At 44.6% G+C, this 13,566-nt stretch overlaps 1 protein-coding gene across 5 annotated transcripts in view; it reads left to right on the top strand.

Annotated features, from left to right (window-relative positions):
• ANKRD29 (ankyrin repeat domain 29) overlaps positions 1-13,566 on the top strand; it is a 64,318-nt gene that overhangs the window by 36,670 nt on the left and 14,082 nt on the right. For 4 of the 5 annotated variants that reach the window (XM_021929997.2, XM_021929993.2, XM_021929995.2 and 1 more), the window contains 2 exons: positions 7,022-7,120; positions 8,798-8,893. In XM_021929997.2, coding sequence (XP_021785689.1) covers positions 7,022-7,120; positions 8,798-8,893 — 195 coding nt within the window. The remainder of the gene's footprint in view (positions 1-7,021; positions 7,121-8,797; positions 8,894-13,566) is intronic. The other variant, XM_021929996.1, reaches the window with a different exon arrangement.

Raw genomic sequence — 13,566 nt, 5'->3', positions numbered from 1 at the left:
AGGATACGTGCGTGGTTTAATTTCCTAATACTTTTTTCTAAATCTGATTTGTAATTGTTGCACTGCCATTCTGTGAAGCCCTACCATTTTATTATGGTATCCTGTAACAGGATGTTGACAAAGTTACATTGAAATTACTCAGCTGACATTTGATATGAGCTTCAGGGAATCTGAACTGTAGTGGGAATGACTTTTCTTTGTAACTCTATCACTGAGAACTAAATGAAGACCTTTTTAGTACTTTGGGATGAGGAATCATAATCCTAAAGCTAGTCATAGCCAGACAATAGGAAGACTATGTTCTTGATTTGAAACTTGAAAAAATATTTTCCTTCCATATTGTCCTAAGCCAAAAGGTCAAGAGTCACAGAGATCATTGAAATATAGATTTCACTCTAAAAATTTATTTTCATTTCTTTCCATGTGTCCTCACCAAGTTGAATTGATATGAGTCAAACCTTTTTAATCACTAGCTGAGGTGGCTATTTCTATTTTTCTGTTAACCAAATGCCTTGACATATATTTTCCCAACTCAACTCACCCACCTTATTAAAACAATACTTCTATAGAATGCAAAGATCTGATCCTGTTAACCCAGAGCTGAGGTTAGTCAGTCATAACTCATCTCTGTCTAGTCTTTTTCATGTGCTGAACAGTATTTCTTTGAAGCCTGGAGGAAAAGCCGTCTGATAAAGTGCCTTCTCCTAACAGAAGCCTTGACTTGTACACAGAGTAGCTGGGGCCAGAAAGTAAATGTTCTCCCAGATCAGAAGCTTGGAGGGGTGAACCCATCAATGGCAGTGGGAGAAGGAGTCAAAAGATTGGCATAGAATCCTGAGGCTTTGGAAATGGGAGCAGACAGCCATAGGAAGGCCTTGCTGCTTGTCAAGGGCAGGGACTCTGTCTTGTGCCCTTTGCACGTGGTGCACACTCAGAAAAAGTGTGTTGACTGCCAGAAGGTCCCCATGGCTGGTACAGAGCACCAAGAAGGTCTGGAAGCCTGCAGCATTTAGTGATCAGTGCCCTGAGAGTTAGAAGAAGGCTCCAGATATAGGGCCCAGACTCAGAAGCAGGACCTCAGCCCCAGGAAGACTGTAAGAGGCAGCTAGGGAGCAGACCCAGATTTTTTGGGTGGAGAGCAGCTTGGAAATTATGGGGATATGGATATCTTAAAATGAAACACAGTTCCCATTTTGCTTATTAACCGTGTGACCTTAGCAAGTTGCCTACTCTCCCTGAATTTATTCAGTATTCAGTATTTTTAGGACTACTGCAAGAATTAAATAAAATAATCCCTGCAAAACTCTTAATGCAGTGTGTGATACACACCCAGTGCAATGTTAGGTATTGCTGTTACTATCATTTCTATGCCAACTAGGCCTCATTGGAACAGAAAAGCCATCAGAAATCAAGGCTGCACTTTCTCTAGTGAGCCATGTGTTCTCTGTCATCTCAAAGTCCCTTCATATGTCTTTCTCTCCCCACTCCTTTCTTTTTTTTTTACCAGTTTCGTCTGCTTACTTGTATGTGGTCCCCAGGTTTATGGATCAGACTGCCAAACTCTGGGGATAGCCATGTCATTGTCACAGCTCATCTTTGTGCACCAGGCCACAGTGACTGGCTGGCCTGCCTGTCCTCAATCCCATCACCCTTGACTGGGGAGGATAGAGTCGGACCATGGGCAATGCAGCATCTGGTAACATCTCTTACAGACCCATTTGCTGGGCCAGGCACACGATGCAAGGGATAATCATAAGAAATAGGCTCCAGGTCAGGGTAGGGTGGGTAAGAAAATTATCTCAATATTGAACTCCCTCTGCCACGGGCAAGGTTCCTCACAGCTCTTGGACTCCCAGCTTAGAATAGAATTGGTCCCCAAGACTTTCTGACTGGCCTCACCCTGTAGGTAGAAGTAACCCAAGTGTGAAGACTGGAAATCGGGGGAGCAAAGAGCTAGTGCCGCTTCAGATACTCACTCCCACAGAAGAGGATGGTTTTAGTTCTTTTTCCCAAATACTCTCAGGAGCCTAAATAAGACCATACACGGTTAGTCTCTAATACAGGTCGTGTCATATACTCCATCTCCTGCTGTGATCTGGCTGTAACAATGATCTCGAATCAAATGAGGGAATAACACAGTTGGAGGAAACTACAAAACTCACTCTATTTATCCATCCTTCGGTACTCGAATCCTTTCTATGATAATCAGCTACTGTTGAACACCTCTAGGCCTGGGGGACTCACTCCTATCTGCTCAGTTTCTTTGGTCTTAGCCAACCCTCATTAAACTTTTATACATTGACCCCAAGTCTCCATGTAGCTTTTACCCATCTGTCTTCTTTCTATCACTTGGTCTGAAAAATTGGTCTGAATCCTTTTCTACTTGATGTACACACAAATGGTAAAAGACAGCTATCATAACCTATGAATCTCATCCTTCTTCAAGGTAAACGTTCTATTACTTTTATTTTTATTTTTTTTATTTTTTAGATGGAGTCTCGCTTTGTCACCCAGGCTGGAGTGCAGAGGCATGATCTTAGCTCACTGCAACCTCCGCCTCCCAGTCTCAAGCGATTCTCCTGCCTCAGAATCCTGAGTTGCTGGAACTACAGGCGTGCGCCACCACACCCGGCTAGCTTCTATATTTTTAGTAGAGACGGGGTTTTGCCATGTTGGCCAGGCTAGTCTCAAACTCCAGGCCTCAAGCGATTCACCCACCTCAGCCTCTCAAAGTGCTGGGATTACAGGTGTGAACCACTATGCCTGACCATTACCTTTTTAAAAAAAGTGCTGTAGAGGTTATAACTTCACAATGATTTATTTGATTTAATATCAAAGTATTAAAAGTATCAAAGTATATGGAAGTATTCAAAAACCTATTTGAATATTTTTAAATGTTTTTTCACATTTTGATACATTCCAAAGCCCTACAAAAAGGAACTAAATTGACTTACTTTTCATCATTTTCAAAATTATTTTTATATCTTTAATTAAAAAAACATAAAAAATCATTGTTCTTTTTTTAATGGAGGTGGGGGCCTCACTGTGTTGCTGAGGCTGGTCTCGAACTCCTGGGCTCAAGCCATCCTCCCGCCTTGGCCCTACAAAGTGCTGGGATTACAAGTGTGAGCCACTGCACCCCATCATTTTCATGATGAAAATGAAGGCTCTAACCATTATACCAGAAGGAAAAAATAAGAGAAAACAGAAATTAAGGTATACAAAAGAGGAAAACCTCTCCTAATTCGTAAACTAAAGAATCAGCTGATAAATAATCTGATTTGACAATAATGCTCTAACTCACATGCAACTCCCTGGGTTCCAAAATCAGATTTGGAGATGTAATTACCAGTAATGAAATACACAGGCGGCCCCCAAATCTCATTTTACCAGTCATTCCTACCTGCTCACAGTCAGTTATCTCACAGGGTCTATGGAAGAATCAAATTAAAAAGCATATGGAAGTATTTTGTGAACAAAAGTACAAATTAAGGGGCTTATTGTTTCTCATGATAAATACTACTCAGATGCAGTTAACATTTCCTGAGCATCTGTGAGCCAGTGCTCGTGCTCACCACCTTTCTATATGTTTTCTCACTTATCTCTGTGAAGCTAATAATGTTTCATTAGAGGACACTCAGACTGAGAGTGATTTGCCTAAGGTCTTATAGCCAGGAAGAACTGATGGCTTTTTCCACCTCCCATGCTATTCCAATTAAAATGACATATTTGATGAGTGTTATCATTGATGTTCTAAATTGATCATAATAATTTTTTGGCCAGGCACAGTAGCTCATGCCTGTAATCCCAGCACTGTGGGAGACCAAGGCGGGTGGATCACTTGAGGTCAGGAGTTTAAGACCAGCCTGGCCAACATGGTGAAACCCCATATCTACTTAAAATACAAAAATTAGCCGGGTGTGGTAGTGCATGCCTGTAGTCTCAGCCTCTCGGGAGGCTGAGGCAGGAGGATCTCTTGAACCTGGGTGGCAGAGGTTGCAGTGATCTGAGATGGCACCACTGCACTCCAGCCTGGGCAACAGAGCAAGACTGCATGATAGATAGATAGATAGATAGATAGATAGATAGATAGATAGATAGATAGATAGCACCTCTTAGCACTTTCCCATATGTTAGTTTCAGTTGTTAATACAAGTTTACTAATAATGACCAAGCCATTGAAAAGCACATCGAATAGACAGCTGGCTGCCATTTTTTGCTGGCTGCCTCTCCCTGCCCGCCCTCTGGTGGAGAGAGCGACAAAGGACAAAACAGACCCAGAGCAGGCACGGAGGGAGAAGCACCTTATTATTAGCCCTGGCTTGGACCCACAGTCCCCTTCTGCCTCCCAAGGTCCCACCCACCCCGCTCTGGCTATAGCAGCTGGATTTCCCACCCTGCGTGAAGGAGCCATGCCTGTCCAAGCCACTGTGACTGTAGCTGCTTTTCCTTCTTCCTCAAACGACCCTTCCCCTCTGTCCCACCATCAAAATCCTGGTCCTTCTTCAAGACCCAGCTCAGATAGCACTCTATCCAGGACACTGAGCCCACATTCCCCACGCAGCAGCCCTCCCTCCTGTTTCATTTTGTGCATTTCCGTCCATACTTTATGATGGCACTGCAGTCATATGGAAACCTCCATGTCTCTTCTCCAGGACTTACTTTTAGCACTCTGCTTGAGACTTAGAAGGCTGGGCTCATACCTCTAATCTCAGCACTTTGGTGGAAAGATCGCTGGAGGCCAAGAGTTCAAGAACAATCTAGGCAACAAAGCAAGGTCCCATCTCTACAAAAAGGGAAAAAGAAAAAAAAACATAGCTGGGCATGGTGGTGCACACCTGTAGGTGCACCTAGCCTACTAGGAAGGCTGAGACAGGAGGATCATTTGAGCCCAGGATGTTGAGACTACAGTGAGCCTTGATCATATCACTGTACTCCAGTCTAGGTAACGGAGTCCTGTCTCGAATAATAATTATTGTTATTGGTTTCTTGAATGATTAATTAAATCCTGAATTAGGAAAATCAAATAAAGAATATGGAAGTGCTTTTAAACTAAAGTACAAATTAAAGTACAGATAGCTCATGATAATATTTAGGTTCAAGAATATTTCCACCAAGAGGACCCTGGAACAATTATGAAGTAGGTTAAAGTGTCTTCCGCTTCCCTCTGTCCTTTGTTTCAGCACCTCTTCCACTGTCTCTCCCAAGACAGGTCCCAACATCCTGTGACTGCTCTTCAGCACCCCCACATCCTCCTGGGCTCCCAAGTCACCAGCTTCCCCCACCCAGCTCAGATGTCTTCATCCTCGCTCCTTTCCTGGTTCAGCAATGGGCAACAATCTTGTACCTACTTCTGCTAGTAAGCTAAGGTTGAAATTACACATTGCAGCAGAAAATGTAACTTTATGCTCTATAACTGAATCATTTTGCTCATCAGCCCCCCTTCCCCTGATGGGTAATTCAGTCTTATCTGGCTAAAACAGTCTCTTGGGGCACATTACCATAATTACATCAGAGGTTACCTTTAGCCAATTCTGGATCCTGCTACCTCCTGCCCTTCTCTCTGAAGGGACCTAAGAGTCAGACTGTCATCCTGGCATTGAGATGGGCGTGGGGAGACTCATGCGTGGCCCTTGCACTGGTCCACAAGCATCCTGCACTGGTACACCCCAGGGATGCAGCTGGTCTCGCCATTGTCTGCTGGCCTGGCCATTGCCTCTACTCAGGAAGTCAGGGCGCTATGGCCTTATCTTCCCAACCCCAGGCTCACTCCAGCCCACTGTTTCTCTGTTGCTTCTGATTTCCCACAGGCAGACAGGACCCTGGATGCCTAGGTGCTAGATGGATGTGGGCCATGGGGACTAGGGGACCATTGACTCTGAAACTCCCATGGCCATTTCTCTCCTATCTCCCGGGCTCCAGCAGAGAGCAGAACTTCTCTAAAGGGCTTGTCACTTTCCCGGTTTCTCACAAGAAGAGAAAATCCTTTCCCATCTGGAATTCCCCATAACTGACCTGGTGTTTCTACCACCCCTAGGTTACCTCTCCCCCACAACACACCCGAGATTCAACGCAGAGGGGGAGGAAAACGTGGACATTCTCATCTGACCTCCACCTTCCCCCTCCCTCTCTAGCTCCTTCACACATTGGAAGGCTTTCCCAGTTTCCATCCCGTCTGGTGGGAACCACCGTACTGTCAAGTCCTTCTCCATCCCTTGCATGTTTTACTTTTTTCTCCTCTGGAGCAATATATCTCCACCTCATGGCCTAGTGTGCACAGAGAAAGCAATATTGGGGAAATACTCCCAGATATACGCGGAGGAAATGTTCCCCAAAATGCTGTTCTGCCGTAACTAGTTTATGTGCATCACTTCCTAGAAGACACAACAACACATTCCACATAAAATTAAGCCCCCTAAGAAATGAGGTGGCTGTGCAGGGTTCTGGACACCAGACTAGAAGAGTAGGAGAAATGACTTGAGTTCTCTGACCTGCAGACCCCACCTCAAAGGAAACTGCCTGCTTTTCTATAGGAATGAAGGGTGTGTATTGTGTGACCATTAAGGTGTGACCCACTGGGAAAGCAAAGAAATGGACAGTCTGGGGGGAATAGACCGGCTTCTCTCTGGGTTTGTGGAATTTGGTTCTGCTGTGGTGTATGTATACAGCTCAGCTGCTCCCCCAAGCCTTCAGAGCAAGGTTCCCATGCATCCTTCCATAAAGTCTGTACCACACTTTTTGGTAAAAGATCCAGCCACAAAATGGATGATTTTATAAGCCAAAATTTCAATACTGGCAATTATTCAAGTAGCCCAGGCTCAGCCATGTGCCGTCTGCGTCCGTGGTCTACACACACCTCCTCCTTTCTTAGTGCCTCCTGGGCGGTGTGGATCAGCTGGAGAGTGTGATCTGCGGTCAGGGAGTGCCTTTTCGCTTTCAGACCCCTGGAGTTAAAGACATTCTGTGAGCGGGTGGGGCCGGGCGCCCCGCTCACGGCGGCCGCCGCCTCCTCTTCCCGCAGGACGGGACAGCGCCCCTGTGGATCGCGTCCCAGATGGGCCACAGCGAGGTGGTGCGGGTGATGCTGCTGCGCGGAGCCGAGCGCGACGCTGCGCGGAACGTGAGTGCCCGGGTCGCGCGGCCACAGAGCGAAGCCTCCCAGCGCGCCTGTGCGGAGAAAATGGGTCTTGACTGAGTCTGCAGCCCACTCAGACTCAGGGTTTCCTCCCAGCCTCCACCTGCTCTTGAGCAGGAAAACAAAGTCAAGGTCCGATTCGGTGCTGCTCGGTCTCTCTCCTGCTCCACCCGAGATGACCTTGGGACGCACTAGAGAGGGTGGAATCTTAGCCTCAGGCCTGGGGGTGGTAGAGACCCGGCCTCCCGGCTGTCCTGGGGGCTGGGGTAGGGGGATCCCCTGGCTGGTGCTGCGCCTCCTGCAGGCCCTGCCTCTCGCCCCTGCTCCCTGGGGCTGCAGACCCCCCTGCACCCCGTCCCCTGTAGGCCCGCAGTCTCCACTGGCCTCTGCTGGTGTCACCTAATACTGCCTTTGTGTGCCCCACAGCAGGCCCTTTTCCCCACAAGGAAGGCTTGAAGAGAGCCTGACCACCTATGCTGTTTGCTTTTTGTGTTTTGCTGTAGCCTTTGTATAACCCTTGCTTACATAACCCACCTTCTCCTCTCCAAGTCTAAGCTCCAAAAAAGGGAAATCACCAGATGCTTTCGCCACCATTTCACTGCCCTCTCTCCCACTCTTCTTCTTCCCACAATCTCTGAAGCCAGAAAAGAACCCCCCCGCCCCCCAATTCCATCTTCCTTCTTTCTGATTACAGATGAACCCTAATGGCAGGCCGAAGTAGTTTCTTGGCTACAGGAGAATTGTGAGCTAAATCCTCCAAACACAGCGATTGATATGTGAAAACAAAAAGGAATTTGGAAACTGTGTTCTTGAGCCAGAAAATAATAACAGAAGCTAAATATTAATTTTTGAATTTGGCTTTTCATTCTTTTTTAGCAGATTTTTTTTTTTTTTTTTTTTTTTTTTTTTGAGACAGAGTCTCACTCTGTCACGCGGGCTGGAGTGCAGTGGCACTATCTCAACTCACTGTAACTTCCACCTCTGGGTCCAAGCGATTCTCCTGCCTCAGCCTCTTGAGTAGCTGGGATTATAGGCACAGGCCACCATACCTGGCTATTGTATTTTTGGTAGAGATGGGGTTTCAAGTGACCCTCCTGCCTTGGCCTTCCAAAGTGCTAGAATTACAGACGTGAGCCACTGCACCTGGCCTTTTAGCAGATTTTAATCTATCCCCCATGCCCCTAACCCCCACTGCCCACACACAGGCGGATACCTAGAGCAGACTAGGGCAAGGTTGTATAAATTTTTTTAGAAACAGTAAATACAGCTCAACAGTGATCTAAATTATTAAAGACAGTTAACCATTTCTGCTAAGTTATGAACAGCAGAGAATGCCTCTTTGATGCATCCATGGCCTAAAAATATGCTCTTGAAATTCCCCTTGTCCCTGCCCAGTGTTCTCAGGAACTGTAGGAGTATGAATTCCCAAATGGCAGAGTTCTAACATAATCTAAGTCACTGTTTATCTGATACTCTTTCATGCAGAATTAACTGCTTAATATTCTCTAAAATGCTCCTAGATTAAGAGACATTGCTGATCTGTGCTTAATTTACACATTTCATTCATTTCTGGCAACGGTACTTTCCAGTTCCCAACTGACAGCGCTCAAGCAACACAGACATGTGTTAATAATCAACTTTTATTTTCCTCTTTGTGTTAAGGATGGCACAACGGCATTATTGAAAGCAGCCAACAAAGGGTATAATGATGTCATAGAAGAGTTGCTTAAATTCTCACCCACTCTTGGTATTTTGAAGGTAAGACCTAAAGAGAAATTTTACTAATCTGTAAGAGAGAGGTTGGAAAGTAAGTCCTCACTTGGGGACTGTGTTGAACTTGGGTGCCTGGTTAGTTGGATTCTTTTTTTTTTTTTTTTTTTTTTTGAGACGGAATCTCGCTCTGTCACCCAGGCTGGAGTGCAGTGGCCGGATCTCAGCTCACTGCAAGCTCCGCCTCCCAGGTTTAGCCATTCTCCTGTCTCAAGCCTCCCGAGTAGCTGGGCCTACAGGTGCCACCACTTCGCCTGGCTAGTTTTGTATTTTTTAGTAGAGGCGGGGGTTTCACCGTGTTAGCCAGGATGGTCGCGATCTCCTGACCTCGTGATCCATGTCGGCCTCCCAAAGTCCTGGGATTACAGGCTTGAACCACTGCGCCCGGCCTAGTTGGATTCTTGAAAGAACACACCTGCTGCTTCTTGATGCTAGAGATCCCAGGGGCACTGGTAGAAGTGGGGAGGTGGTAGAAAGTGTGGACCATAGTCTGTTACTACCTTGTTTTCCAGAAAAAAAAAATCGACAGTAGTAATGAAATAGCTAAATTGGAAAGTATACCATATTGACACCATTTGGAGGATTCGTGAAATCAAGGAAGAAGAACAGACACTTATGTTCGTTCTCTTCATTTTCGTGAGCGAAGAACCACTCTGTTTTGTTCCCTTAAGTGAAATAAAATAAGCCTCAACACCTGGAAGCCTCAGAAAATATGTCAGTTTGGAGACCTGGGTCCCCCAAAAAACAGAGCCAACCTCTTTTTTTTTTAAAGTTTTGCTCTTTTTGTTTTGTTTTGTTTTGCTTTTTGAGATGGAGTCTCCCTTTGTAGCCCAGGCTGGAGTGCAATGGTGCGATCTCGGCTCACTGAAACCTCTGCCTCCCAGGTTCAAGTGCTTCTCCTGCTGCAGCCTCCCAAGTAGCTGGGATTGCAGGCGTGCCACCATGACGCCCGGCTTTCTGTATTTTTAGTAGAGATGGAGTTTCACCATATCGACCAGGCTGGTCTCGAACTCCTGACCTCAAGTGATCCACTTGCCTCAGCCTCCCAAAGTGCTGGGATTACTGGCGTGAGCCATCCCACCTGGCCTAAATTTTGATCGTTTTTGATTAAAATATTTATAACCTATAGCATATATAAGGAGTCAGCAAATTTTTTCTATAAAGGCTTAATAAATATTAGTATTTCTATTTACTAATATAATATTAATTATATTATTGGTTATATTAATTTTATTATTAAGTATTATGTTATTTATTATGTTAATAGTAATGCTTACTAATATTTTAGCAAATATTACTAAATAGTAAATGGTAATAAATATTACTAATTACTAATATATTTACTACAGTAAAGCTATATTAATATATAAATATTACTATAGCAAATATATACTATAGAATGTATTTACTATACACTATATATAGTATATATAGTATAAATTTAAATTTTTTCAGAGATAGGGTTTCACTCTGTTGCCCAAGCTTGAGTACAATGATGCAATCATAGCTCCCAGTAATCTTGAATTCCTGCCTCCAGTAATCCTCCTGCCTCAGCTGGGACTACAGCCACACACCGCTGCACCCATCTAATTTTTAAATTTGTTGTAGAGATAGGGTCTCACTATATTGTCCAGGTTGGTCTCAAACTCCTGGTCTTAAGCAATCCTCCTGCCTTGGCCAGGAGTCATATTAGTGTATGGCATATATTTATTATATATAGTATATATTATACAATATATACTATATACTGTAAATACATACTATATAATATAGAGTATATACTACATAATATAAATATATACTATATATACTATAGAGTAAATATTTATGTCTAATAATATTTACTGAAATATTAGTAAATATTACTGTCACCAGATAGCAAATATTTTAGGCTTTGTGGGCCATACAAATCTCTCCCAACTGCCCCAGCTCTGCTGTGGTAATCCAAAAGTAACCATAGAAAATACAATAAAAAGGGCCAGTGCAGTGGCTCATACCTGTAATCCCAGCACTTTGGAAGGCTGAGGCGGGTGGATCACTTGAATCCAAGAGTTCCAAACCAGCCTTGGCAACATAGCTAGACTCCATCTCCACAAAAAAAAAGTTTTTAAAATTAACTGGTCATGATGGCATGCACCTGTAGTCGCAGCTACTTGGGAGGCTGAGGTGGGAGGATGGCTTGAGCCTGGGAAACGAAGCTGTGATTGAAACACTGCACTCCAGCCTAGGCGACAGAGGAGACCCTGTCTCAAAAAAAAACTTAATTCCTGTAAAACTTTATTTTTGAACATTGTATTTATGGAATTTCATGTTTTCACATATTATGAAATATTTTTTCTTCTTTTAATCTTTTTAAAATCATTTAAAAATGTAAAAACAGGCTAGGCGCAGTGATTTATCCCTATAATCCAGCACTTTAGGAGGCTGAGGCAGGAGGACTGCTTGAGGCCAGGAGTTAGAGACCAGCCTGGACAATATAGTGAGACCCTAGCTCTACAACACGTTTAAAAATTAGATGGATGCAGTGGTGTGTGGCTGTAGTCCCAGCTGAGGCAGGAGGATTGCTTGAGCCCAGGAGTTCAAGGTTACTGTGAGCTATGATTGTATCATTGCACTTCTGCCAGGGCAACAGAGTGAAACCCTGCCTCTGCAAAAATTTGTAAAAGTAGAAACAGTTCTTAGCTTGCAGGATTTGATTTGCAGGCTGTGGTTTGCTGACCCCTGAGATATAATGCTCCTGTTTTATTAAATACAGGACACCAAATCTGTTCTAAATTGACACAGTGGCTTAGCTTTGGGGCTGTCCTCTCAGGGTCTATCAATGTATATAAAACCTACTTGCCCTTGAATGACCCCAGACGCTTTTTGGATATTTTGTGTCTGCTCTTTATATTTTTAGATTCCACTCTTGCTGACAGTTAATACAGAACTGCTGTTGTCAGTGTGTTGGCCTCTCTCCCCTGTGCTAATGAGCTCATAAGCTACTTCATCTGCCATGAGCTTTTTTTTTTTTGGAGACAGGGTCTCACTATATTGCCCAGGCTGGTCTTGACCTTTGAACTCCTGGGCTCAAGTGATTCTCTCATCGTCCTGCCTCGGCCTCCTAAAGTGCTGAGATTACAGGTGTGAATCACTGCACCTGGCCTGCCATGAGTTTTAGAAGCCAGAAAGCGGCACATGTTAAAATTATTTGTCAAGTAAGAATAAACCATCTATGAAAATGAATTCTATGAACAAAAGGAACAAGCTTTAGAAACCTTGGACTTTGCAAAATCTAGTCTTGTTTCAAACAGCTCTTTTTTGGCTTTAAAAAAAACTCCTGGTCCGGTGTGGTGGCTCACACCTGTAATCCTAGCTCTTTGGGAGGCTGAAGCAGGTGAATCACCTGGGGTCAAGAGTTCAAGACTAGCTGGCCAATGTGGTGAAACCTCGTCTCTACTAAAAAATACAAAAATAAGCCAGGTGTGGTGGTGTGCACCTGTAATCCCAGCTACTCAGGAGTTTGAGGCAGGAGAATTGCTTGAACCCAGGAGGCGGAGGTTGCAGTGAGCTGAGATCGTGCCACTGCACTCCAGCCCAGGTGGCAAGAGTGAAACTCCATCTCTAGGAAAAAAAAAAAAAAAAAGCAGAAGCCAGAAAGCTGCACTTGTTAAAATTGTTTGTAAAGGCCGGGCGCGGTGGCTCACGCTTGTAACCCCAGCACTTTGGGAGGCCAAGGCGGGTAGATCACCTGAGGTCAGGAGTTCAAGACCAACCTGCCCAACATGGTGAAACCCCGTCTCTACAAAAATACAAAAATTAGCTGGGCGCAGTAGCTCGCGCCTGTAATCCCAGCACTTTAGGAGGCAGAGGCAGGTGGATCACAAGGTCAGGATATCGAGACCATCCTGGCTAACACAGTGAAACCCCGTCTCTACTAAAAATACAAAAATTTAGCCAGGCGTGGTGGCGGGCACCTGTAGTCCCAGTTACTTGGGAGGCTGAGGCAGGAGAATGCCATGAACCTAGGAGGCGGAGCTTGCAGTGAGTTGCGATCACGCCACTGCACTCCAGCCTGGGTAACAAAGCGAGACTCCATCTCAAAAAAAAAAAAAAAAAAAAACCTTGTAAAGTAAGAATAAACCATCTATGAAAGTCAATTCTATGAATAAAAGGAACAAGCTTTAGAAAGCTTGAACTTTGCAAAATCTAGTCTTGTTTCAAATAGCTCTTCTTTGGCTTTTTAAAAACTCCTGGTCAGGCATGGTGGCTCACACCTGTGATCCCAGCACTTCGGGAGGCCGAGGCAGGCAAAACACCTGAGCTCAGGAGTCGGAGACCAGCCCAGGCAACATGGCGAAACCCTGTCTCTACAAAAAATACAAAAATTAGCAGGGCGGCTGTTACGCACCTGTAGTCCCAGCTACTCAGGAGGCTGAGGCACGAGAATCGTTTGAGCCCTGGAGACGGAGGTTGCAGGAAGCTGAGATTGCGCCATTGCACTCCAGCCTGGGAGACAGAGTGAGACCCTGTCTCCAAAAAAAAAAAATTCTGACCCATGTTGCACACAGGTGAGGTTGATAGATTGGCTAAGATTTAGACAAGTACATTGTTACAAGAGTAGTGAATTATCATACGTATTTAAAAGCAACCATAGAAAAATGCTACTTTGCTGGAATTTT

Source organism: Papio anubis, chromosome 19, assembly GCF_008728515.1.
Source record: "Papio anubis isolate 15944 chromosome 19, Panubis1.0, whole genome shotgun sequence".
Taxonomy (NCBI): domain Eukaryota; kingdom Metazoa; phylum Chordata; class Mammalia; order Primates; family Cercopithecidae; genus Papio; species Papio anubis.
The sequence above is the reverse complement of the archived record's forward strand: the minus strand, read 5'-3'. Positions and strand labels throughout refer to the sequence as shown.